The 27,753-nt window shown below is 40.7% G+C and overlaps 3 protein-coding genes and 1 long non-coding RNA gene across 5 annotated transcripts; 2 read left to right on the top strand and 2 right to left on the bottom strand.

Moving 5' to 3' along the window:
* Window positions 1-1,746: 1,746 nt before the first annotated feature.
* Window positions 1,747-8,954, bottom strand: LOC4352459 (auxilin-related protein 2). The gene is made up of 8 exons (XM_015764533.3): window positions 8,042-8,954; window positions 5,585-7,187; window positions 5,379-5,499; window positions 5,183-5,280; window positions 4,925-4,990; window positions 3,968-4,057; window positions 3,131-3,307; window positions 1,747-2,330 (listed from the first exon to the last, which is right to left on the bottom strand). Exons 1-8 carry the CDS (start codon window positions 8,623-8,625, stop codon window positions 2,292-2,294), a joined length of 2,778 nt encoding a protein of 925 aa, XP_015620019.1. The 5' UTR covers window positions 8,626-8,954; the 3' UTR covers window positions 1,747-2,291.
* A 2,430-nt stretch (window positions 8,955-11,384) lies between these two features.
* Window positions 11,385-17,852, top strand: LOC4352460 (nucleoside diphosphate kinase 1). The gene is made up of 7 exons (XM_015762777.3): window positions 11,385-11,669; window positions 15,936-15,986; window positions 16,125-16,211; window positions 16,774-16,854; window positions 16,951-17,063; window positions 17,192-17,241; window positions 17,500-17,852. The coding sequence occupies exons 1-7, from the start codon at window positions 11,457-11,459 to the stop codon at window positions 17,565-17,567; spliced, it is 663 nt and encodes a 220-aa protein (XP_015618263.1). The 5' UTR covers window positions 11,385-11,456; the 3' UTR covers window positions 17,568-17,852.
* A 980-nt stretch (window positions 17,853-18,832) lies between these two features.
* On the top strand, window positions 18,833-20,963 carry LOC107279726 (uncharacterized). Of its 2 annotated transcripts, XR_010738240.1 has the most exons (5): window positions 18,833-19,163; window positions 19,247-19,333; window positions 19,410-19,556; window positions 20,503-20,532; window positions 20,661-20,963. It is a non-coding gene; the product is annotated as an uncharacterized lncRNA (long non-coding RNA). The 2 variants fall into 2 exon arrangements; XR_001542017.3 differs by lacking the exons at window positions 20,503-20,532; window positions 20,661-20,963 and having other exon boundaries at window positions 19,410-19,878.
* Window positions 20,964-21,780: 817 nt separating this feature from the next.
* Window positions 21,781-22,439, bottom strand: LOC9271283 (subtilisin-chymotrypsin inhibitor-2A). The gene has a single exon (XM_015762576.3). The coding sequence runs from the start codon at window positions 22,196-22,198 to the stop codon at window positions 21,965-21,967; it is 234 nt and encodes a 77-aa protein (XP_015618062.1). The 5' UTR covers window positions 22,199-22,439; the 3' UTR covers window positions 21,781-21,964.
* Window positions 22,440-27,753: the final 5,314 nt, after the last annotated feature.

Raw genomic sequence — 27,753 nt, forward strand, 5'->3', positions numbered from 1 at the left:
TAGATTTGTCTTTCAAAGCACTACAATAAAAGTAAATATGCAATTATTTATTATATATATTATAATAGAAAAATAAGGTCAAAGATATATTTTGTAGACCGTATCATTGTCCAAAACGTCAATTAAAATGAAACTGAAGGGAGTACGTACTTACCGGACCTTAAAAAAATATTGACATTATTTTGCTTAGACATACTTTTTTTTTTACGTTTGAATCCAGTGAGCACGTGAGTTTCACCGATAAGGAGGCCTAATATGTTAGCGATAGAGGTGATAGTAGCAGACTCACTGCTACCACCAGTCCATCACTACTATATTTTAAAATAGTATAGATAAAAAGTACACTTATTTGAGTCGGATGGTGACAAATGTTAGTATTATAGTCACGTTGATGAAAAAAGAATGGAGGTGTGGCATTCATTTGTGGTGTTCATTTTTTGTGGCCTGAGTCAGGCAACTCTCCAGATAAGTAACCAAACAAATTTGTATGTTGTTCAGACTTGTTACAGGTGTGGCATCTAGGCTACCAACCAAACACACTCGTAATGTTGCTATGAATGTGGAGGATATCATGGCCTTAACGGATGTATGGAGATGATCGAGAAAAGCATGCTACCAAGACGTGGTTAAGATATGATCGAGGAGGACACCCTGACGTATGGAAATAGTTAAGTTGATAAACAATGGAAATAGTTCAAATCCATCCAGTGACCGGACTTTAAGTTGATAAACAATGGTGGAAACATAATAGCTACTCGCCTACTCTCTCTGTCCTAAAATATAATCATCTCTAGCTATGAATCTGGACTGGGCTATAACTCGTTGAGCAAAGGTTGAGATGGTATTCTATTCCATTATTGGCCCTGTTCGGCAGCTAGGGCTGCCACAGTCGCTGCGGCCGCAGTTCAAAGTCGCTGCAAGCTGCAGCAATTTTGAACAGTTGCAGCCGCAGCCGCTGCTGAAAAATGACAGCTGAACACACCCATTAGAAAAAAGAAAATAGTTAAAAGAAGCAAAATGGGATGAGGTTAAGCTTGATTACACGAGTTACTGGATCCGATGGGAAATTGGGAATACACCCAAATCATTGTCCTTTAACGAGCAAAAGATATAAAATAGTGAGAAAACAATATACTTGTAGGTAGAAGTAACATGAAGATGATGAGGATGCGAGTGAAACGAGAAAAGAATTTGGGAGATCGATGCAACACGGTGGCAGACCCATGATTTCATCAAGCCACTACACTATAAAACACTTCCCAATCCAACCTTTAATAAACTATTAAAACACTTCCCAATTCAATCTTTATTTGAGTTAACAGATCTGTTTTATTAAATATCACATAACCCTATTTATTATGGTTTTAAATGGAACAAGATATATGGGTTTTGGCATATTGCACAGTGACCATCGGTATTAGATTTCACAAAACCACACTACTAGTAATCAATCTGAATTAACACTATAGCAAAATAAAAAAGAATTAACTTAGATTACTATAACTTTTATATGATCGAATTAAAGAACTCAGATGAAATTTTGGTTACTGCTGCTGTTTTCTGAAGTTATAGGAGCATAATACCATTATAAGCAACATGCCAAAACAAATGACTTATGCACAATTGGTTAATACATGAAGTTCCGTAAAATTTACTCTTTAAAGGAAACTCTACAGGATTTTGTGATACTAGCGTTATACGTTCAAGGAACGAGCAAATAACGAAGCGGTAACAGAGAACAAGAGGAAATCAAAATTCCAGATCAACTTTATACAAAATCACACAGGAATCAGAGGAACATCCCCAATGTGTGTTCCAGAAGTTCACTATAAACAAGATAATTGAACTTACGAAAAGCCCATGGCATCAAACTGGCAACATTCATGATCCATGCAATTTGGGCCCTCCATGGTAAATAAACCCTGTGCCTAATCCAAAAACCACAACACTGGCCACCCCAAATCCGCTGCTACACAACCCTGGATCAACCGAGCAAAAAGAACGCTAATATACACCTACTGGATGAGGGTCTGCCGCAGGGCCACCACATGTGGCTGTGAAATGTCATTTGAATCAACACATACAGAAGGGAGAAGATGAGGGTGTATAATAAAACAAACAATATTGGTAATAACAATACAATTGTAATTATGGTGGAACTTTCACTTCATCGTTTCATGGGTCCGCCGACCGACTGCTCCAGCTCGGTTGTTCTATGAGGTGCTGTCCCACCCCGATTGCCTCATGCAGGTGAAGATTGGTGAGCAATATGTTTCATTTGCGCAGGCCGTTTAGAAGAGTTCCTCTGAGTTGAATTTGTTCCATGCCTCCTGTTTTGTGCAAACATAGAGGAGGTTTAATTAAAGTTTATACCAAAAGGATGTAATGGGAAACACTAGAAAATAGAACTCTTTAAAAGTCCCGGCACTTGGTAAACAATTTTAGGGAAAACAATTGAGTACAAGCTCTTTTTTCTTGCTAAAAATAAATAATAAGATCCTAAATATGCAACATTGTATAAAGAAGTAAGCTAATGTAAGATATACTAGCCAAAGTACTAAATATCAACAAGATCAATCTGATGTATTAAATTATCGTATCGTGTATATGTCAAGCATTTGCTTTTGGGTTCCTCTAGGCAGACTATCAGGCCATTACTAAGGTTTGCATTAATTTGGTTGTGGGCATAGTAGGCAGGGCATGCCAGATATACTTGCGTTGGCACCAGGTGGTGGTCCAGGTGGACACAAACCAAAGTTTGCATTAATATGGGTTATTCTAGTGTACCATCAATCATATGAAAACTGTCAAACCTTGGCACTTTCCATGTGAAATCATAGAGGAAGCCTTATTTGGCTCAATGGACCACACATGAATAATAATATCTCAAAATGTACAGTGAAAGATCCTAAATATTCATAATTGACAAATAGTCAGTTTCCATGTAGAGGCCAATGTCCTAAAATTGGAAAAACACATTAATAAGTCCTGTTAGGCTCTGTAGCTAGGCAGTCCCTAATTTCTCCACAATAAACTAAAAGGGAAATAAAAACATACGGTTGACCAATTGTTAGTGTGAAGCAGCATGCTGCTATTATGGTTTGTGAATATATTTTGGCAGCATACACACCTTAAGGAGATCAAACACCTTCTCGGCAACATATTTCTGCTGTAGATTTGCCCCCTTTTGCTGCACCTTGTCAGGATGTATGCACAATGTTGCCTTTCTATATACCTTTTTAACCGCAGCAGCAGTAATCAAGTCAGTCAGGGATACAGGTTGCCATCCACATTCTGGCCAAAGTACCTGTCAGAAAGAACAGAATTAATAATAATTCTCTTCAAACTAGCCCTAAAATGCAATGTTTGTTGAATAGGAGTAATTATTAGTCCTTCACAATTTTCTATTTACTTACATACAGAGTATGTATTATAGCTTGCGAGGAAGGAGCTACTGTATGCAGGTAATGGCAAACCAAGAGAATAACACCAGATAAACGTTTTTACTGGAAGACTTAGAAAAACAAAAGATATTCAGCCCATCCAGCAATCTGGTCTTTGAGCCACTCAGCTATGTTACATTCAAACATCAGCAAGAAACCAAAACTATCTGATATCACCTATTCACCTCAATACCATGGTTTTGGTCACCACAGGTGAAAACAAAGCTTACAAAAAGCTGTAGCAGGGAATACAATTACTGGAACCTGCATGCTTAACAAAATTACCTCGGAACTACCCTTGGATAGAAAATATCATGTGTTGAAATGTGACCATGATAAAGGAACACACTCTACGTTAAAAATTGCACTACCAAACTGATCAGGGAAAAGTATGGCTTCCAGAAGACAAGCAAAAGAGTCAAGCAACTTTCTTTGCAAGAATAACACCGAGAGAATGAATAGAAAAATTGAGAAGACAAGGATAATTGATTCAATTTTTAGCAGCATCAGGAATAAGGACTTACATATTGCAAAGTTGATAGCAATGCACGCAAATTGCCTTCTTTTCCAGCAGCCCATCGCTTAATCTCAAAGTCCATTGTTTCTGAAATTCTCTGGATTAACAGATAACGAAACAAAGGAACTAGCCATTAGCAAAATATTGATAGAGAGTGCATTCATGGTACACTAACTTGTATGGTGGGTGCAAATAGGTACAATAACTTGCAAATTGCTTATTCCAGTACAATAACTTGGCCAGTTTGTGCAAACCTGGGCCAAACCGATCCACAAGTAAAATTGATCAAATATGATACATTACATACTGGTGTGTAATTATTGTTACACATCAAAATTTTATACTGACAACGTATATTTTCAAGATTTAGACCAACAAAAAAGTAAAATAATTAAAAATGCCCAATCATTAAATACACTTTCGATGAAAGAGTATCTGAACATGAACATGAAAATTAAAGTGTTCTTTTAGGAGTTAAATGTACAGATAAAAATTGTCTTGGTCTTGAACAGATAAATAAACATTAGACGAGTTATATAGAGGATCAAATTTTCCCAATAAATGAAATAAATACTCTATCCTGGACATGAAAAATAAACTTTTGCACATCTAATTCCTCTTTTTATTTGGATTCGAAATAAGATCTCCAAATCACAGTCATACGTGTATGCTGTCATATCATTAGTGTGTGCTAATTTAGAGCAATTTTACTTGTGTGGATCATTTTGGCCCGGTAAACACCAACTAGCCAAGTTATTGTATCAAAGTGAGCAATTTGCAAGTGGTTGTATCTATTTGCACCCACCACACAAGTTCCATGTACCGTGAGTGTAATTTACTCAACAAATAAAATGCACCACAACATCATCAGTAAACTTGTATATGAAAATAAATGGAGACTAACCAGTATGACAAGTATTTAAAAGAAGTAAAATTGGGCAATTGAAAGATAAAAAGTACTTACATGTCTTTCAGCCTGCTCCCTTTGAACCTGCATATCCCGTTCATTCTTTTCAGCCAGGGCTTTTGCCTGCATACACGGTGAAGTTAATAAATGGCACTGCAACTCAAATTCATGCATCACAACTCTTAATAAATAGAAAAAAATAACATGTAAATGATAAAATTCAGGAACATAAAATGAATGTCCACAGTACCAAATTATAACAGCAAGTTACAAACAAATATCTATTTTAGTTACTAAAATCATTAGCAACATTACCGCTCGTTCACGGGTCCTTTGATGCCGTTCGAACCTAGCACGTCTTCTTTCTTCACTCTCTCCTTCAATTTCTTGAAATTCTTCAGATGATGTGGGAGCTAAAAGAAAAGAAATCAACCAAATGAGTTATAGCGATAGCCAATAATATTGCAAAACCTTGTATGTTCAGAACTGCTGCATTTGGGTTGATCCGTACCTCCTCCAAATATTGCAGATAGGTCATCTGCAATATTTGTTGTTGATGATGCCTTCCGCATAGATGCTGAAGCAGAAGATGCTGCCCCTCTATTTTGAGTTTGAGAATTGAACATCGAATCCTGAAACGTCCACAGTTGGTAAAACAATAACCCAAAAATTGCCATGAACAAAATTTTAGCATGCATGTTTTGGTAGAGTAATCACCGCTGTTGGAGCCCTTTGCTTCGGCGCACTATTGGCTCGAGCTCCCATACCAAAGAAGGACTCAAGATCGTCCGGTTTACTCTGTTTTTCTTTTGCTGCAGCTGCTGCAGCAGCAGCAGCAGCAGCCTGCCTTTCTCGAGCCTCAGCAGCTTGACGTTCCCGAGCCTCAGAAGCAGCCCTCTCTACTGCTGCTCTTTCAGCTCTCCTCCTTGCTTCTTGTTGAGCTCTCTCCACTGCAGCTCTTTCTGCTGCAGCCCTATCCCTGGCTTGAGTTGCAACCTTCTCCTTGGCTTCAGCAGCAGCCCTCTCCTTCGCTTCAGCAGCTGCCCTCTCAGCTCGTTCCCTAGCGTCTACAGCAGCCCTCTCACGTGCTTCCTTTTGAGCTCTTTGAACAGCAGCCCGCTCTGCACGCTGGCGTGCCTCCCTCTCTGCTTTTGCACGTGCTTCTGCAGCTGCTCTTTCCCGTGCTTCCTTTGTAGCCCTTTCCACAGCTTGCCTAGCAGCCCTCTCTCTTTCTCTCTGTTTCTCAAGTTCCCTCTCCTCTTCAAGTCTTCTTTGCTCTCTCTCCTTTTCCTCCCTTTGTCTCATCTCTCTCTCCCGTTCTAGTCTTTCCTGCCTATCTCTCTCTTCATGATCCTGGGTGTTGAACCTTGCTTCATCATCTTGTTCCTGCTGTTCTCTATTTCTATGTTTTGCATCGCGTTCCCTTTCCCGTACAACCTTCGCATGCTTGAACTTTGCCTCAGCTTTATCCATTGCTTCCTTCATAGCAGCTGCAGATGCTGCTGCTGATGAACTATGCTCAAATTCTTCCTCATTAAAAGGATTTGCATTGTCATAGGCAGAACTTTGAGACTTGCCCATGGCAAAATCTTCCAGTTCATCTATTGAAGAAGAACCAGCTTGATTTGACGAGCTTCTGTGATGATTGTGGTTTTGGTTAGACCGGCGTGGATAATTGTCATCTTTTCTTTTTGCTTGTGATCCATGTGGTTTTTGCTTAACAGCAAGAGGTGGTGGTGTTCTTGAAGGTGGTGGGGCACTAGTTGGCTGTGTGAAGAGGGGAATCTCAGAAACTGTAAGCCAGATCTCATCTTCGGACTCATCAGATCTTGGAGACTGGTCATCCATACCATTCCCACTGTATTTCTCTGAACCAGAGGCACCAATGTCAACATGAACATCAGAATATCGAGCAGACTGTGACTTAGGAAAGATATTTTCGAAGTTCTCCACAGAAGGTTTTTGGGTTGTATTTTTTCTGGAAAAATTTTGCACAGGACTTGAATCTCGATCTTTGGTGGAGCCATTCCTATCTTTCAAGTCATCATTCAACTCTGAGGTAAACAGAGGTTCTGATTTTGGGACCTGATTAAAAGTGCTTGAGTCCTCGAATAGGCCACTGTCAACAGCAGTATTATCATGTTTTTTCCCTTGAGATTTTGCAGGCCTGCCCAGTTCATCCAAGGGATCCGTGAATATCCCTGAAGATGTATGCTTTGAGGTTGAAGTTGTACCAAGAACATCAAATGGGTCACTTGCCATGCTAGCTGGCTTAGACGTTGACATGGACACATTCTTATCTTTAGTTCCAACAGTCTCCCTATGATTCAAAAAAAAAAAGGATGAGGGAATTTATGGTAACAAATCTGTATATGATTGACATATTTTAGATTAAAAAGATCCAAATCATTCTTTAAACAAAGCAATTTCAGAACCTCGTAGATATTCTTCTTGCATAACTCACTACATATTCCATCACTATAAAGCGTTATATTTGAACCTAAGGTAATTTGCAATCAAAGTTGTGCAGCCTATGAACCTACCACATCCGGTCATTAATGCATGCTGAACATTCTCTATGAACTATGTGCAATTTAAATAAACCATAATAAACCTAGCATACACTGTATTATCCACATAACGCAATATAGAGGCCAAAGCAAGTTTGCCTGAGAAAGTGCACTGGTATCTTTAGGAAAGTAGGGAATGCTTATAAAAAGCATAGCATATGTTCCTAGGCGTTTCTAATAGTAAAATCGAAGTAGAGCCCATAAAATTCACAAGATGCCCATAAGTTTATCCACAAGATGCCATTGATATTCAATGGTCAACACAGATCATACCTAATGGAAAATAGCCTATAAATTCAATTACCAAATAGATTTGAAGATATAAGCCATCAATGAATTTCCTACCTCAACTGGTATAAGTTACCAATTCAAACAATCGCACGTGCACATTAACAAGCTAAAATCTAAGCAAATGCAACATAAATTAGATATGGGAGTCCATAATTTGTCCAACTCAACTGAATTATCACATGGTTCTCTCGTTGCCGAGTTGGCTCATACCGACAAAGCTTCCGCTTGATCCAAACTACTACTAAATTTACTCCTAGATTGCACATGTAGACAACATAATGCCCGAAATTCCCATGCAAAAAGGTGTGCTCACCTGGCACGCATCGGGATCCTCCCGCCAAACCCTGGGATCAAATCATCAAACCCAGCCGATGAAGCGGCCGGCTCAGGCTTCCTCTTCTCCTCCGGCAGCACCTCCTTCACCTCCGGCTTGCTCCCAAATCCCCCAAGCAGATCATCGTACGCAGGTGGCGGCGGCGCGTGGCTGCCACCGAATACATCGTCAAACCGCGCCGAGGAGCTGCTCTTCACCCCGGGAACCCCATCGAAGATGTCGTCATCGTAGACCGGCTTGTCAAACACCGGCATGGACGAGTGCTTCGGCTTGGGTGGGGCATCCGGGGCGGAGGGCTCCTTGAAGGAGTCAAAGATGGCGTCGAGGGAGGGCGAGGGCGCGGCCTTGGGCGGCGGGGCGGAGGGCGCCGCGGCCCCGAAGAGGTCATCGTACAAGGGCGCGGGCGGGGCGGTGGCGGCGGCGGCGGAGGACGCCGATGCGGATCTGGAGTTGGACCAGGCGGATCCGGAGGACGCGGCGGCGCGGGCGGCCGACATGGGCGCCGCCTTCCCCTGCGGGCGCAGCCCAAAGTCGCGGGCCAGGAGGCCCTGGAAGTCGTCCATGGCAACCGCAACAGCGCACAGATCACCGGATCTGACTCACGAGCTCACCCCCCGCCCACACCACCACCACCTCCCGCCGCGGAGGCTAAGAGCGAGTACGCGAGGGGGGGGGTGTGGATCTGGGGGAAAGGAAGAGGAGGAGGATCGGGGACGGCGACGAGACAGCTACCGATCTGGGGAATGAGGGGGAGCGCTCCTTGGCGGCGGCGGCGGTGGCCCGGTCGCCGGAGACGCCGCCGGAGAGATCGCCGGAGACGGGAGGGGAGAGAGAGAGACGGTGAGTCGAGGAGGAGAGAGAGAGATGGGGAGAGAGAGAAGAGAGAGAGGTGGTGTGTGGGCGATATCATCGGGACCCGTGCTTTCCCCACTGCCACGTGGAGCCCACGAGGAAAGTTGGAGATCGTGTTACGGCTACGGGGGATTCGTCCGAACCGCGTCACTGACAGGTGGGTCTGGTTTTTGTTGGTCCCACCTGTCTGTGAGGTGTGAGGGTGGTGAGGAGGGCTTGAACGTGGGAGTGCCAGCGCGTCGGTGGCGGCTTACGCGCTGTGCGGGGGGATTCGGTGTGTGGGGCCGGGGGATGTTTGGGGGGTACGTGGACGGATGTGATTGGTCGGAACCGGTGTTGTGTGGTTTGTGCGATGCGGTGTGGTGGACGAAGTGGATGGGCCCACGGGTGGGTGGGTCCACTTGTTCGGTTTGTTCCTTTCTCGCGCTCGTCCGTCTCCACCGTGCGTGATCCGCCTGAAGGCGTAAACCTTGAGGTACCGCGTTGCTGTATAGAAAGCGTCAGACTAGGTTTACTAAAATGAGGTGTTCCGTTTGGTCTATGCATGTGTACACCGGTAACATGTGTTTTGAATACAAAGTGTATCATTTGACTTTTTACGGTAAGTAGGCCAGTAGGCCTCATGCTTTTTATACTGGACGGTCGTCAGATGCCACATATACAATATGGGCTAAAGAGTTTACATAACAACGGGTGAAATGAGCTAGTACTATATAAAAAAAAGTATATTACAATAATAATTTTGTTATTGACCTCCATAAATTAGGTGTAGGAATAAGCACCTCGGCAACCACTGGACAAGTGGGCAGTGTGGAGGAAGCAGTGGCAACAATTTGACTTAGCTTTTTTCTGCACGTGAAATAAAAACATTTAACATATTATTAATTAAGTATTAAATCGATAAGCTAGATTTGTTTGATTTTTTTTAAAATAAGCTTTTATATAAAAATTTATTTTAAAAATACACCGTCTAATAATTTAGGAAACATACTCATAGTAAACGAACGAGTTGCAAAAGCTAAACTCACTTTCAAATTGGCAACAGCCAATAAGATGACCTTTTGTTGGCTCTAAAGAATAATCACCTAAATTTGAAAGCCATATACATATACAACAATATTTCTCAATGCTTTCTTTAAAAATTATTTTATCTTTTACCGAGTCTCAAATCTTTCTCTTTTACTTTGGACTAGCTCATGCACAACAGCTAGTACTTGGTGGCTATGCGCTCACACTCAACGAACATATGATTACTTCTTTCTCATTCATGTAGGATGTAGGTTGATATGGCTTGAGTGATAACGTTTGCATGTAAACTAAGGTTATTATACTTGCCGTACATATATGATACTAGGATGAAGTAGATATACATTTATGATAGATGCTCACAATTTTTCTTTGTGGAATCACACTTTTTTGGATGGCAATTGTTGATTAAGTATGCAACCATAAGGGGTGTAAGGAAAGTCAATCATTGTGCAGCTATGGTTTATTGGGCATTTGGATGGAGAGGCATCTTTTTTCTCTTCTAATGAAGTGAACATTGAAGAAAAGTATGTTATTCTTCGCTCCAAGTATCAATGCATATACTTGTAAAATAAGCATCACATCACATGTATATACATGTACCATGCCAAGAAGGTAAGCATCACCGTTTAGCGATGATTCGAGGACCAGCATAGTGTAGAAGAGCGGTGTACATCTTACCTTAATTTATAGAAGAATGGTATCTCCCGATGAATAAAACCATATAGAACACGGCTATATCAAAAACTCATACCATATTAACCTTATTGATTTCAACCAGAGAGAAACGGGACTAGGAAAAACAATCTAAAACGACTAATAACATGTTGTACATGGTAGAGGCGAGATCAATCAAGGAGTCGATAGTGGTGTATGAAGCACGTATACATTCATTTCTGTTTGAAACAAGGGTGCGTACACCCTGTGATCACAAATATTTGTGCTCTATGATAAATCTGGTTATTTTTTATTGCTTGGCCTATCAATAATCGGGATAACTTTTAGTTTGAAAACATAAAACAATATAAATAGATTTATCTCGAAAAAGTACTTTTATTGAAAAAATTCAAACATCTTAGTACTAAATTCAATCGAGCAAACTTATGACAACAAATCATTGACCATATGCTAGAGGTTGTAACAATATGAACAATCCCACTAAACGAGGACTCTTCGACATTGCATAGAAATTATTAATTTTATGTTCAGCTAACCTTAAAAAGACTACTCCTAATATAATTTTCATAAACGAACGAGGTATATAGCGACTCGAAATGAGGACAAATCAGGTCCATTTTTTCACCCCCATGCAGGAGGAAAATGAGAGGCAGGGGTATTTTCGGCACTTCACAACTCGAGAATAAACAAATCTTGAAAAATGTGACAAGATGGCCGCTGCTCTGCTCTGCTCCTGCTCATCATCTTCTTCTTCTCCGCTCTCCCTAATCCAAAAAAAGGCGGCTGCTTTGGTCGCTCGCTCGCTCGCGCGGACGTTGGAGGAGAAGCAGCTACCGGGATGGACGCCATGGCCGTGCTCGCGAGGACCTCCCGCCCCGCCCCGACCCTCCTCGCCGCGACCTCCCCCGCGGTGTCCCGGCGCCCGGCGGCCGTCTCCTTCGCCGCCGCCGCCTCCCCGGGGTCCCGCGGCCGCGTCGCGCTGAGCGCCGCGTGGGGCGGGAGGGCGGCCAGGGGGCGCGTCTCCGCCGCCGGCCGCATCGTCGCGTCGTCGGTTGGTCACCTCTCGAATTAATCCCCTTGTTTTTACCTACTCGCGTTTGGTCCAAATTGCAGGAAAAGATTAGTTCCTTTTTTGTGGGTTGAGAGGGGCAATTTGGTTTGGTTGTGATGTTGGTTTCAGACTTTTACTCTACTGTTGTATTGGCCCGAGTCGTATTTTTTTTGATAGATTGGGGAAGAAAAAGACATGCTACTAGCTGAGCACAGATGAAGATAATCGTTTTTTTGGCTCCCTATTGATTGCAAAAACTGAACAGATAATTCACTGAAATGTCCCACATATTCATACGTTGCTTTGGCCAGTCTGAATTTCCTTTTTTGTTGAGAAGAGTCAGTCTAAAATTTTAGTACCCGTTTCTGGAATATTCTATGGTTATTGACATAAGTTATTGGAAAAAAAGGAAGCGAACTTGAACTGAAAGTAAGAATTTTGCCTTGCTGCTGTCAGCGGCAGACAGTACTGATGAAAATATGGCACTTAGGCATGCTACATTGTGTTGATTGCCAAGTAGGAGTTGCTTTTGTACCGTGATGCGCATATGGAAATGGTCATGGCAATTATTTTGGATGCTCTGATAACCATCTAATTTGCTGCCTAGTTCGTGCAGTACAATTGAAGATGTTTGCTATATATGTCATTATGTAGAATTTTTGTGCCCATCAGAATTCCAAAATTTGGTCTTCATTTTTTTTACTCTTTTTGTTAATAAATGCAATGATCTCTGTGGTTCTACTGTGAGATTGTTTGAATTATTCAACAACGTGTTTCAAATTCCAGTACTTGAACAGGTCCAAGTTTCCTTAGGCAATCTCATTTTGCGATGCAGCATGACAGTTGTTGCAACTTGCAATGTCTTAAATACACAGTGAAGGGGTACTGTAGAACAATCTAAATCTGTTTATGCATAGTTGAGAAAATTGAGTTATGTTGAAGGGATGCCAAATTTATTCTTGTAGTTTTTCATTATTCCCCTCAAGCATAAAGCCATTTTCTGTTTGCTAATCTCAGTAACGTGTTAGTGCATCAATGTTGGTTTTATTAATCTTACGCATTTAATCCCTGAAATCAAAGATGCAGATCAGCAGAACTTGTAGAACTGTTTCATTTTTTATGTCCACTTATTCTTTTCATGGCACGATATATGCCTATATCTGAGAGGTATTACGGATGCTGTTTGACTTAGCTTAAGTATGGAACCTGAGTTCGTCGCTTCTATTTTCACAGAATAAGTGTGGATCTGTCTATTTATGAAACTAGGAAGGTAGCCCGCGCATTTGCGCGGGCATGTTTTTATTTCGTTTCGAAAACATGTCTAACAAAATAAGTTTAAATTAAAGTGAGGTGTTTCCCTTCTTAATTGAATGTTCATTGTATTTTTTCTTTAAAAATCTTGAGAAACTTTAATTGCTCATAAATATATATTTTTTACTAACCTGCTATCACCTTTTTAAATTGACCAAATATACATATGTAAGATAGTGATTCTTATGCGTAGGATCCTACAGTATTTTTAAGAAAAATACCAAGTTAATATGAGTCTTAAAATAAAAATTAGTAGGAAATTTCTAATCATATCGTTATACGAAATGCTTATTGATTTTGTATTGACACCTTAGAGGCATTTACATGCAGGTCGTGGAATTTAGTGTATTCGTTTAATTATCATTGACCTTCATCTCCTGATGTGTCAAAGTGAAATATGACTTGTATGTAGAGAAGAAAAAAAGTTTAAAAGAATAAAATATCGTTAGGATGTAAAATGAACTTTTTTTTCCTCTGTAACCAATGGAATAGATTGATTCAATACTACTTTTGCGGGTTAAGTGCTCCACTAAAATAGTTCACTGTGTAAAAGCTTCAACTCTACCTTCTGGGTTAAGTACTCCACTAAAGTAGTTATATGTAAACACATTACAAAAGTTATTTCTAAAGGTAGCCCATGAGTCCGAGGCAAAAGGCTCATCACATAGGAGGCTGCACATTTGAGGAACATGAGAACAATATTCTCGCGGAAATCATTTGTTTAGAATGTGATGAACATAATTGTATATTCAATTAAAAACGTTAGAAAAGTGGCTTAAAGTTGTCATTTCACATTGATTGGTTATGAAAATAATGGTATATATAAATCTTTGTGCCGATATCATTGTTTGCCAACAATCAACGAACTTGATAGTTACTTTTGGTGTTCCTTTTGGTATGTAGCAAATTGGCTACATATTTTACAACTTACTGTATCCTTTGCTGAGATGCACTTGCTTTTTTTTCTCTGTATACTTGATTGTCTCATTGTTTATTAATGGATGCCTTCGGTCCACGTGACACAATATATATTTCAAATAAAAAGCCTTCTCGAGTCTAAATTGATTTTGCAGCGTAGGAGATAGTTTATTGTTTCGTGTAGAGTGTGTGAGACTCCATGTAGCTTAGCAGGAACATAATTTTCATTGCGAAAAATAACTCCGCATGTGTGATTATTATGTAGTGTGGTATGATTGTTGTCATGATTTAAATATTTTTACTCTAAAATTTATGATTAAACATTAGGATTTTACATAATGCAAACAATCACTTTGTGATTTTATCTTAGCTAACATGCATTAGGCCTTTAGTGATTATGTTTATATTGCATAATCCTAAATATGAAGCCTACAATGCTTATCCTATTTTATCTTTGTTGTTTGAAAGAATTAGCCATTTATACAACCATGGTAGTTTAAATACTAAATAGTTTTTAACTTTTAAGTTTCTAAAATAATTGGTAGATAAAGCTTTTAGCTCGGTCATGCATGATACATACATGTAGTCCCAAGCTAATTTGCCCCCTCACGCTGACAGTGTCCTGAGTAATGTCGATGGGGGCAAAATTGTGACCGATCAAAGTCTTAATTTTTTTCAGTTCAAGAAAAAAAAATGAATCTCAATTTTTTAGACTACTATCCAATGTCTTGTACTCTATATGTACGAACGAAGCTATAACCGATCTCTTTTCCTTTGCGTTAGATCAATGTATATGGCCCACACCATTAATTTATATATATCTAATGGTTAAAATTAATAGGTCCACCGATTTGAATGAAAACCGATGGTAAGATATTTTTCTTTTTTTTAGAATTTATAGGATTTTACCTAATTTATTATAGCGTAAAGTGATGATTTAGGAGCATTTGTAGAATATGCATGTGGTGGCTTGATAATGTTTATTGGAAGTATAATGGACTTTTAGTATTTTTTTAAGTTTCAGAAAGAAAAATGAATCTCGATTTTTTAGACTACTATATAATGTTTTCTTCTTCCGTAAGTGTACGAACGAAGCTATAACCATTCTCATATCCTTTACATTAGATCGATGTACGCATGGTCCACACCATTATATTATTTTATATAGATCTAATGGTTAAAATTAATTGGTCTAACATTTTAAATGAAAATCAATGCTAAAGATATTTTTCTTTTTTTCTTAGAATTTGTAGGAATTTTTCTAATTTATTAAAGAGTCATGTGGCAATTTATAAGCGTTTATAGTATATAATATAATATAAGACACGTATAATTATATTATTTTGACTTACCGGGGAGTAATTTATTTTCTAATTTAATTATTGTGTAATTATGTTTGATGATAAAATCTATATCGTTATTTTTTCATAATATTTTGGAATTATTTAAATGGCACGTAAAAGTCAGAAATTGTAACCAAAACATGACATTCTTTTTGAAAGATTAAATATAAGCAGTTTAGATGTTATATTTGTTTAATTGTCAATTGTGCTCACCTATTGTGCTTTCTACCTAATATTGCATAAGAATAGGAATAAGAAATAAGAGAGGGAACAGAGGAGGAAGAGAGGAGGCATACGGGTCCAAGTACGTACGTATACCTACTACGACTCCACGTAGGTACAATACTGATAGGGATTGGAGGATTATTTTTTCTTTATAGATTGATCTAATGGTTAAAAATATCGGGTCCACCAGATTAAATGAAAATCAACGGTTGGGTGTTGTCTTTTTTTTTAGAATTTTAAGAATTTCTATAATTTATCATAGTGCCAAGTGGCAGCTTGGGAGCGTTTGTAGGGTACACGTGGCAGTTTGGGAGCATTTGTAGGAAGTTTAATGGACTTTTATTATATAATAGATGTCAGACATTTCTGATTACCTCAATATTCTGTTATTTCAGTTAGAAGTTGAGAACTCTCCACTTAGGTGATCTCTTCCTGATCAACCATAAGATTAAATCTATTTTTTCTGTAGGTTGAGCAATCCTATATTATGATCAAGCCTGATGGTGTTCAGCGAGGCCTGGTATATCATTTTACTTACTTTTCTAACTTTAGATTCCATTACTTTTTTTTGACGTAATATATTCCATTACTGAATACTGTAGTTCCATTATAGTTTCTTTCAGCTCAGATAAACACTCCTGTCGATTCGTTCATATAGGTTGGCGAGATTATTTCCCGTTTCGAGAAGAAAGGCTTTGTGTTGAAGGGCTTAAAGCTTTTTCAGTGCCCCAAGGACTTGGCACAGGTTTGCCTCTTAATATCCACCGTTTTCTTCAAAAGTAAAGTGTTTTCTTCCACCATCTGGGGACTCACCATTTAATCATCGTTGGAGAGCAATGGTGCCATTTCAAAATATACCATGGTTGCGTGGCATGACAAAATATCATGCCCAGTTTATTTTCTTGGTAGTGGGCAATTTGCCAAGACTTGAATGGACTTATTTGAGGAGATCACAGTTTTATTGTTGTGAATGGAAATTTCACAATCGAATAAATGATAAATAGCATGTCTGTCTGGTATGTTATTTCAGGACAGCCTTGATCATCCAAAGTACTCATTCTTTGCTGACTGCTGAGATAGTTCTTTCGAGTCACTTTTTCTTGTATTCAGCCAACGAAAAGTGATCCATTAAATATCCAAGCAGCTGGAGAAAATTTTGTAGAAATGCCATCGAAATTTGTGGTTAAACCTGGTTTCTGCTCACCGTCAGAGCATACAGTATTATCTTTGTTTTCACATAGGAAGGGAATCACCAGGAGTATATTATGTTTAATCAACGAGCTGCTAATTCTCTCTTATGTGCACAGGAGCACTACAAGGATTTGAAGGAAAAACCTTTCTTTCCCGGTCTGATCGAGTACATAACTTCTGGCCCTGTTGTTTGCATGGTATATATATTTGTAAAGAACCAAACATATTTGTAACTCTGCACTTTGATCAGTAAACTGTTTTCAATTAAATTTATTGTTGTTCTGTTCTGTAAGGCTTGGGAGGGGAATGGTGTTGTTGCATCAGCTCGCAAGTTAATAGGAGCTACTAATCCCCTTCAAGCTGAACCAGGGACCATACGGGGCGATCTTGCAGTTCAAACAGGAAGGTTGGAATCAAACAACCTTTCATGTTTTAACATTATTATATCTACCACATCTTTCACATTTTAGCGGATATCTCTGCATATATATCTCTGTCAAAGAAATTAAATTTCTTATGGACTCTGCTTTCCAGGAATGTTGTCCATGGAAGTGACAGTCCTGATAACGGCAAGCGTGAAATCGGTAAGTTCTACTCCTTTTCCCAGTAGTCATGGTATAACAATATAAGGTGCATAGAATCATGAGTTTTAAGTACTACGAAGAATGAAGTAGTTGACACAGTGATTAGGATCATGTTTTTTTTTTTTAAAAATAATAATTCAGCAGCACTATGTGCTTAGAGACGTGCATGTTTGTTAGCTTGGACTTAACTTTATTGTGACCTGCTATTTTGTTCTTTACAAACAGATGATAAACTCATTACACATTTTCTGTCTGTAGCTCTATGGTTCAAAGAAGGCGAACTCTGCGAATGGGAATCTGTTCTGACACCATGGCTTGTAGAGTAATGCTCCCAGATCAGTGCAAGAACTGGATGCAGTGCTTGTTCTTGATTTGAGGGGTTATGTATGAGTTCAGATCAGCAGAGTAAAGTAGCTTATACCAAAGCTCGGCCTTCTCATGACTGTACACCCTGACATTCCCCTTTTTTGTAATACCCAACATTCCCTTTTTTGCGTTTGACCGATTACTCTCTGTTGTCAAATCTCCTGGCATGTCTGTAATTGGTTCAGAACAATACCAGCAAAGCTCCAACTTCCAAGTCATTATGCAGATGAATGCGTTCAAAATTATCTCAGGCAGTTGACCGATGACTGATTGTCACTGTTGTACTATAGCTCCCAGCAGAGGTGAACTCGTGCAGAGTTGCAGAGTTCATTTGGCTGATGAGCCATATCTTGATCAGCAGTTATGAAATTGTCACCGTATTGGTGTTCAACCCACAAATGAGGAGGCTAAGGGATACTCGTTTGATCTTTTTTGGTGCTTGCATTTCTTGAGATAATGTTTTACTGCTTGATATTTCATCCCAGAAGCTCTCATTTGTACCTCAGCCTCTCAACACCTGAAAGTCTGGACACTGAAGGCATTGATAATTTTCTTACTTCATAGCCGAAAATAAATAAAATCTCAAAATCAAGACTATAGGTGAAAAACCAGCTAAGTGCTTGTGTTTGAGATTAGCCATAAAGCATATTGGCTCAACATGCGAAATTAAATCTGGAGCGTTGGGCACACTCAGGTAATTGTGGGGACTTGGGCCGTGCCGGTCTAGCACGGCATGGCCCATCGTGCTTCGTGCCGGCCCAAGCACGGCCCAATGGCACGCAGTGATATTTGGGCGAGCCCGGGTTCCCTTCTTCCTCGCTACTCTACTCGGCGAGGCGTTACGAGCCCTTCCTCACTAGTCACTCCTCAGCGACGTTAAGGAGACCCGACAACTTCTTCGTCAAATCTTGATACTGGGATGAAAACGGTAACGGAAATTCTTAGCTGACCGATGTTCGTTTCCGACTTTCTACCGGCCAAGCCATATGAAAATGGTAATCGATTGGAACGAAAATGAAAATGGTAAAATTTTTAAATGTGTCAGTTGCTGATTTTTTTTATTTCATCTACCTTATAATTCACCAACTCATTTTACTCATCTTTCTCTCCTACACTCTTACATTCATCACTCAACGGTTCAGATCACCTCTGTGAAATCCAATGCTCAGGATCGTCTCCACCTCCCACGCGCGTCAAACGCCCGAGAATACGGTCGCCATCCCGCAATCCGCCAATCCGCCCCTCTCCCAGCGCCGATGTCCCTCACAATCGTCGCCCTGGCCGCAGTAGCGCCTCCCCCTCCCCAAGCCTGGCTATTGCTCCCTGAGCCGGCCGGCTGCAGATCGCCTCGCCGCAACGCAAGCGCGTGATTTCCTCCCCCTCCCCCACGCGAACGCGATCTCCTCCCCTTCCGAAGATTGGGGAAACGCAAGCCTGCAAGTGTGGAGGCATCCATCCGCCTGACGTTGCAGCCGTCGGCGCGGACGCCGCTGATCCCGAGTCGACACCAACCAGGCCACTGGCTGATCTACTTCCAAGCTCATGCGCGTGAGCAGGTCCATTTCTCTGATCCTGCCTGATAGGAATTGCAAGCAAGACATTATGGTTTTGGCTTATCAATTGGATCTGAATGCATCAGATATCTTCCTCTCCGGAAATTGATTTGGGACGAAATTGATGGATTACTAATGGTTGTTGCAACAGGGTAATTTGCCCTCAATCTGAGGTATTGCCATGTAAGTGCTATTTCCTTTAAAATGTTCTTTGGACTAAACACGGTGTTATAATTTTACCTGATGCAGGTGCATTGCGTGTTGTTCAGTGCAATTCGAAACCAGATAATTTCTTGATTTTTCAAAATGCACCTTCTGCTGTAACAGCAGTAAAAAATGCTGGAATGTGATTGGCCATTACATGTACATATGTGTAAAAAATAAAGATGCACCTTGGTATTTAATATTTCTTGAACTTCCATTCTCCTTTTTCTTTCTTTCTTCTTCTTATTTATTATTTATTATATTTTACTTTTTGCATAGAGCAGCAAACTGATAATAATCAGTGCTTGGCTACTTGGTACCTTCTGAATATTTACTATGTGGTTCGTGAGATTGGTAATATGTTCCATCAATGAATGACTAGGCTTCAAGGCTAAGAGGGCAGATGACGAATGTAGTGATATATGTAGCTGCCTACGAGCTAATATTATTGACCTTTGGGCTTTGGATTAGAACTGTAATAAATAAAGTATCAATTGATTATGTAAACATTTCTTCTCGTTGTTGGCATGCCAGAGTCAAATATTGGTAATCTTTTTTTCGGGCAGATTTGTCCTATTACTAAGCATTTTCCAAATGATGTTATGCATATCAATTCCACGGTCCTTTTTTTTTCTGATTAACACTGTAGTACTTGTTCTCTGAAGAAAATGTACATATCATGGATATGTAGAGTGGAGAAGAGAGGCTGCACTGGGAATAAAAGTGAGGAAAAATATTTTTGTAATACACTGTATTGAACACGATAAATTAATAGCTGGTCGAATTTATATGTGTTGTAGATAGTTAGAAATGTATAAAAATTGTGATTTTATTTTATGCATGCGGCTATGGAATCAACAATATACTAACTTAAATCCATCTCATCCTATGCTTTTAATTTACATTACTGATTGGCTTTGAAGCATTAGCACAGGCATATTACTATAAGTATATGTTTACAGAATATGTACACTGGTAATTGCTACAGCATTTAGTGTTGTGTTTTATTTTTTGTTAGATGTTGTACCGAAGAAAATATAAAGAGCCCTTTCCTTTATTGATCGAATGTTTTGCAAAAAGCAACCATGCATGCATGTATATCAACCATTGATATTTGACCGGATGCTTTTATATGTAGAGAGGCTTGCAGAATTGTTCCGAGTACAATGTAAGTGCCACTCTTCTCTAATTACTATTAGTATTTTGATAAAATTATGTCTCATTTTCAGACTGCAGTTCAATTTGTCATTTCAAGGGATAAGCAGGGTAGATAATATATGTATTTTGTTAGAATAGAATACGGACGCTTCTGGTATTTAGCTGATACCTACACATAGTGAAGAGTAATGTGCGCTCGCCACCGGCTGAAGGTTTCGCTCGCCAAGTCTGACACAGAGAAGCAGTTGAAGTTAACCTCGGTTTCTCAATTTTTTTTTCATTCTATTTGTTTTTGAGAGCTGGGGATTGGGCATTTCTATTCATTTAGCAACAACGTTTCTATTTTTCCTTTTTCAGCACATACTTCGACTGTGAAGTCACTGTTATTTGATCCTTCAAATCCCAAAGTTATTATTATACAAATAGTTGAAAGGTTCTATAGGTGCTATTTCTATAGAACCAATAGTTACAAATATCAGTTGAAAGGTTCTATAGGTGCTATTTCTTCAATAAATCCAGCAGCCTTATTCTATGCTTTATAATTAAAACAATATTAACTTCTTTTTGACTAAAAACAATATTAACTTTTGGAGATTACAGAGTAAAGTACATAGACGGTCCTTACACTTGTAGGGTTATGTTATCTAGATCCCCAAACTCTTAAAATGGATCCACGTCTCGGAACTTATCAAAGTGTATCATCTAGGTCCCAAATCGACACAGCCCCTCTAAGATCCTATGTGGCACTAATGTGGCATGCCACATGGACATGATGGGTCTTTTTTTTCTTCTTTTCTTTTTCTTTTTCTTTTTTTTGGTTTTCTTCTCATTCTTCTTTTTTTTTTCTTTCTTCTGCTTGGGTCATAGAGAAAGGAGAAGAAAGGAAAAATAAAAGAGAAGAAAGAAGAAAAAAAGAAAAAGAATTTTTTTTAAATGGGTCTCATTTGTCAGTCAAAATTATGCCATGTCATGCACGTATGGCATGCCACATCAGTATCATGTAGGATCCAGAAGGTTGTAGCGATTTGGGACCTAGAGAACATACTATGACAAGTTCTGATACTTGGATATGCATTTTAAGAGTTTAGGGACCTAGATGATACACCTCTACAAGTTTAAGAGCCGCCCGTCCATTTTACTCTACTAAATATCACCGTTGCGTTAGCACGGGTATATTACTAGTCATATATAATTTGATGTTTCACTCGTTGGTCACCGGAATACCGTCTGATTTTTTTTTGGGACGTCGGACGTTCGATGGGAGAAGATTCTTCCATATTTATTCATAGGAAAAAAACATTGACGGTAAAACATTATTCAGATGGGGATGGATCGATCGAAACATGCACACAGTACATATCACTTGCGTGCATGTGATCATTATTTAATTAAGATAAAGATGGCCGGGGGCCCGGGCGCTGAAGGAAGGCAGATGAGGGAGGCTAGCCGATGGTGGGGGTGCCGGCGACGGTGTCAACGAAGATGCGGACGCGGTTGGAGCGGAAGTCGAGGGTCACCGGCGACCCCGCCGGAAGCACGACGATGTCGGCGTCGGGCATGTCCTTGAGGATCACCTTCTTCGCCTCCTCCGCCGACAGCCCCACCACCTCCGGCCACGACGTCTTCCGCTCCCCCTCGCCGCCGCTGCACGCCGCCGACCTCACAACTCCGGCCATGATCGATTGATGATGATGAGCTATATATCAGCAATGTAAACTTTGGAGAGAGTATATATATATATATATATATATATATATGTAGCTAGCTTAATTAGCTTGCTTAATATGGCGTATATTTATAGGCATAGCTAGAGAGATGGATTGATCGATGCATGGGTCAATTTAATATGTCGGTGTTGCATGTGATCGATCATTGATATGCGTGATACACGAGCGAGTATATAAACGCATTATGCATGCAGCATGTGTTTTGCTCTCAGTGGTCCGGTTGCTGATCGAATCAAACTGGCCCATGCGCGTATGCATGCTGCCAAATTAGTCGTCATTGATTGTACATATATTTCCCATTTCACGTGAAGCACATACCCGGCCGTACGTAACTTTTTCTGTTTGGGATAACATTATTTATCCATCCCTAGCACACATCCAGAATGAGAAATTATTTAATGGAGGGGATCATCCCCCAAACTATTGCTCCTCTCCCTCTAGCTTGTTCCTCCTCCCATCTTTCCTTGTATCAATGACGATTCAGCAAGGCAGAAAAGCTCTATTCGCTAGCACCCATTGTCGCATCCGTCCCTTTATTTAGCTAGCTATCCTACCACGATCAAGATGCTCACTAGAACATGGTGTGTTTTTTTTATATGTTTGTTGGGTGGTATCCAGCAAGTTGCTGCGGGTAGGGGTGAAAACAGTCGGAATCAGTAGCATCTCTTCAGAAACGATGCTCGATCGGTCGGTAATTGAACATATTTATCATTTAAACTACTCAATATCGACATTAATACGACACAGAAAGAAATTAGAAAAAACAAAATTTTAAAATAGCCAAAAACGTTATGGTCGGAAACGGTACCCCTTAAACAGAAACAGCGCCCGGTCGATTGGGAATTTCCGTGACCGTTTTCACCCCTAGCTGCGGGATTTTATAAAGTCATAAGTAAAATTTTGTTATAAGTAAAATTATAGAACAATGGTCAAGAAATTGACTGGAGATCATTTTTCTTGTTATTGAGGGAATTATTAAATTAAGATAAATTGGAGAGCCCATCCAACGTAGCTGCCCTTTCTGGTTTTTCGATATTTCCGATATCGTTTTTGTTTCTGAGAAAAATATGGTTATGGTAATGGTTGAGCCTGTTTTATGATCGTTTCCGACCGTTTTCATCCCAACTTGACACGTGAGGAGTTTGGAAGTTTTCCCAAATTTTGTAACTTCGTATCAAAAGATTGAGAGCCATGAGCACAAAGTTTTTGATTTTTTTTTTTGGGAAGTTTCAGTTTTTGGATTAAAAGTTTTGGGATATTATATTGAAAGTTTGAGCCAAGAATATTTTTTTTGATCTTTTAGTTGAAAGTTTCAATTTTTGGATAAAAGGTATGTGATTTTATATATGAAGTAGGTTTATTTTTTTCCTAGTTAAACTTTCTTTAAGTATGACCAAGTTTGTAGTAAAATATAGCAATATTTTTAACACAAAAACATAGTATCAAAATATATCCAATGCTACATTTTATAAAACTAATTTGGTATTATAGATGTTGCTAATATTTCTATAAACTTGGTTAAACAAAAAAAAGTCAAAACAATTTATAATATGAAATGGAGGGAGTACTCATTACAAAACAAAAGAAAAATCTATGAATTATATAGAGATACTACTAGGAGCGCAGTGTGCTCCTAGTATTCCGAGCGCCAAGCATGCATCAGCCCAAGTCCACCTCAATCCATGTCCCGTCATCCCGCTCTTGATGCATCAAGTCCACCTCAATCCATGTTCTGTCATCCCGCTCCCACCATTATCAGAGTAAACGATTTACTTTGATAAAAACAACTTCCCTGCTCCCCACCCCACCCCACGTCCTGCCATCCCGCTCCAACAATTATCGGAGTAAACAATTTACTTTGATAAAAACAACTTCTCTGCTCCTGACGTGGACTGCAGCAGGTGTCGGCTCTGTCAGGCCGCGGCACGCAACTGCATTGGGCAGCGGTGGTGGCTGCAGTGGGAGGACCCACTATTATGAATACAATTTTCTTAGACGGGGTGCATTTATTTTTCCAGGTGAAGATCATTTTCACGTATGGCCACCTAGGAAGATTATTTTAATAATAGGTAAAGGTTACGAAAAATCAGTAAACTAATGTCACAACGGACGAAAAGGTGGGTGCCTACATAATCATCTTAAATTTTAATAATAGGTAAAGATTACGAAAACCCTTGGACTCGGGCGCCCGATGGGAACGAGAATATCGGGCACCCGCGCCCCACGCCTCGCTCCACCCACCGCCCACACCCTCGCACCCCCTCCATCTTATCCATTCCCCTCCTCTCTCTCAACCATTTCTCTCCACCCGTTCCTCACGCTCACTACTACAAAATCGATTTTTCATGGCATCAACTTATTTGTTTTCTCTGGCGGCCATACGTGAAAACAACCAGCGAAATTTTAACAAGGGTCGGCAGCGAAAATGGATCTTCGTTGGCGGCCGGGTTAAGAGGGCCGCCGACAAAAATAGAGGTATTTTTGCAGGCGGTGCTCTTAAGATGCTGCCAGTAAAAAAAACAATTTTTACTGGCGGGGTGTTGGGAGCTCCGCTTGCAAAAGTAGTGGGAGAGAATAAACAGCACGTGCTCCCTCTTTTTTTTCTCAACCCCCCAGATCCAACCCTTCTCTCTTTCTTTCTTTCTTTCTTTCTTTCTTTATTTTTCTCTCTCTGAATCTCTCGCGATTTCTCTCTCTGTATAGCTAGTAGCGGTGAAGTGGTGCAGGAGCAGCGGTCAACGATGGCGGCGCTCAGCGGCAGCGACATGACTTGGCCATGCTTGGGGGCGGCAAGGAGAGCCACGTAGTGGAGGTCGGCGGCAGCGGAGGGGAGGCGGTGGTGTGGTTCTGTCCCGTACGCGGCCGCGACAACGAGACGGTCGCGCTGCAGGGAGAAGCTACGGTGGCCCGGCTCTCCCCTCCCTCCTAGATTTGGCTGGAGGGCAGGGGTGGCTCGGTCCGGATCTAGCGATCGTGGGTCGTGAGGGTGCAGATTCGGCAGCAGCAGGTCACGGGGGCACGGATCCGGCGGCGACGAGTCACGGGGGCGTGGATCCGGCGACAGTGGGTTGCGGCGGCGCGAATCCGATGGCGGCGGGTGACGATGGCATGGATCTGGTGGCAACGACTTCCTCTCGGCTATGGTTTCCCCTTGGCATATATCCTCCTCCATAGCGGCAAAGGAGACGGGTGGCGATAGTGTAGGGGATAGATCTGACTGGGGTGGTGTTCGATACCACTGGATCCGCCTCCACGGCGGCGAAGATGAGGGGCGGTGAAGGAGGTAGATCAGGCAGCGGTGGTCCTCTGGACCACGGCCGTTGATCCTCGCAGGCCGACCGCTGTCGTCGACCCTACCCTACCCTCATACGATGACATCTCGAATTTCAAATTTTTTTTATCCCAAAACATGTTTTCATTGGCTATCCTCTTTAGTTTGCCACCTGCAAAAATGGTATTTTTGCTAGCGGCTGTCTTAGCACGCCTGCTTGCGAAACTCGATGCCAGTGAACAAAAATGGTTTGGATGTTTCATTAGTTAGATCGAAGTGTTTTAATGGGTTTTTTTTAGTGTTTCATTTTTTCTCTTCGGTTTTCACTTGGATCTTGTTGATGGTTTTTTTTTAGAATTACATGGTACAAAACAGACACTCACAACGCACGCACAATCACCCCTATGATCGCACGCACGCAAACCCTATCCCTATGAGCATTTTTGAAGACTGGGCCGGCAAATTCATCCTGGAGTGGACAAAGTCATCACAGGCGCCTCGCTGTCGACGGATACGTTACCTACCACTGAAAGCACAAAGCCGTTAAATCTTGAAAAATTCGCTCCCATGGGGAGTTGAATCCAGGGCTGCACAAAGCCATTAAATTCTGAAAAATTCGCTCCCATGAGGAGTCGAATCCACGACCTATGGTGCTACTGAGCCTCTTATAACCACTTCTTTTTAAATCATTTGTTTATATGTTGAAGCAAATTGTTTCATATGACTATCCGATTGTATTCCACTTCTTTTTAAGAACTGAAATATTTTTTTCACTAAATGCTGCAACATTAGTTTATGAGAGGCGAAACACCGTCCGATTTTTTTTAAGAGAAAAATAATAAAATGGGATGTGCGATTTGTAGTTGTTTTTAGCTAGGTAGTTGGCTACCATGCATTAAATGAAGGTCTCTTTATTTATTCGTAGGAAAAAAAACATTAACACGTAGGTAAAACATGATTCAGATGAGGATGGATCGATCGGAACATGCACAGTACATATCACTTGAGTGCATGTGATCATTATTTAATTAAGATAAGCAGGATGCTGAAGGCAGGCAGATGAGGCAGGCTAGCCGATGGTGGGGGTGCCGGCGACGGTGTCGACGAAGATGCGGACGCGGTTGGGGCGGAAGTCCTTGGTCACCGGCCGGCGACCCCGCCGGAAGCACGACGATGTCGGCGTCGGGCATGTCCTTGAGGATCACCTTCTTCGCCTCCTCCACCGGCAGCCCCACCACCTCCGGCCACGACGTCTTCCGCTCCTCCTCGCCCGCCGCCGCCGCACCGTCCTGCTTGCCGCCGGAGCTCATCGCCGACCTCTCACACCTCCGGACACGATCAACTGATGATGAGCTATATATCAGGAATGTAAACTTTGGAGAGAGTGTATATGTAGCTTGCGTATATGTCATACATATGGCGTATATATATAGGCATAGCTAGATAGATGGATCGATGGTGGGTAATTTAATTTGTCGGTGTTGCATGTGATCGATCATTGATACATAGGAGTAGTATAGTATTATTATGCGTGATACACGAGCGAGTATATAAATGCATTATGTTTTGCTCTCAGTCGTCCGGCAGCTGATCGAGGCAAACAATCCATTTAGCATATATAATTAATTAACTGGCCCATGCACGCATGTATGCTGCCAAATTAGTCGTCATTGATAGTATATATATTTCCCATTTCACGTGAAGCACATACCCGTACTCTAGCCTTTTCTGTTTGGGATAAGATTATTTATCCATCCCTAGCAAAGATCCAGAATGAGAAATTAATGGAGGGGATCATCCCCCAAACTATTGCTCCTCTCCTTCTGGTTCCTCCTCCCTCTTTCCTTGTATTAATGACGATTCAGAAAAGCTCTATTCGCTAGCATCCATATCGCATCCGACCCTTTATTTAGCTAGCTATCCTACCACGATCAAGATGCTCACTAGAACATGGCATGTTTTTTTTTTATGTTTGTTGGGTGATATCCAGCACGTTGCTGCAGCCTACGGGATTTTATTACTATAAAGTCATAAGTAATATTTGGTTATAAGTAAAATTTGGTTATAAGTAAAATTGTAGAACAATGGTCAAGAAATTGACTGAGGATAATTTTTCTTCTTATTGAGGGAATTATTAAATTAAGATAAATTGGAGAGCCCATCCAGCGTAGCTGCCCTTTCTGGTTTTTCGATATTTCCGATATCGTTTTTGTTTCTGAGAAAAATATGGTTA

Source organism: Oryza sativa, chromosome 12, assembly GCF_034140825.1.
Source record: "Oryza sativa Japonica Group chromosome 12, ASM3414082v1".
Lineage (NCBI taxonomy): Eukaryota > Viridiplantae > Streptophyta > Magnoliopsida > Poales > Poaceae > Oryza > Oryza sativa.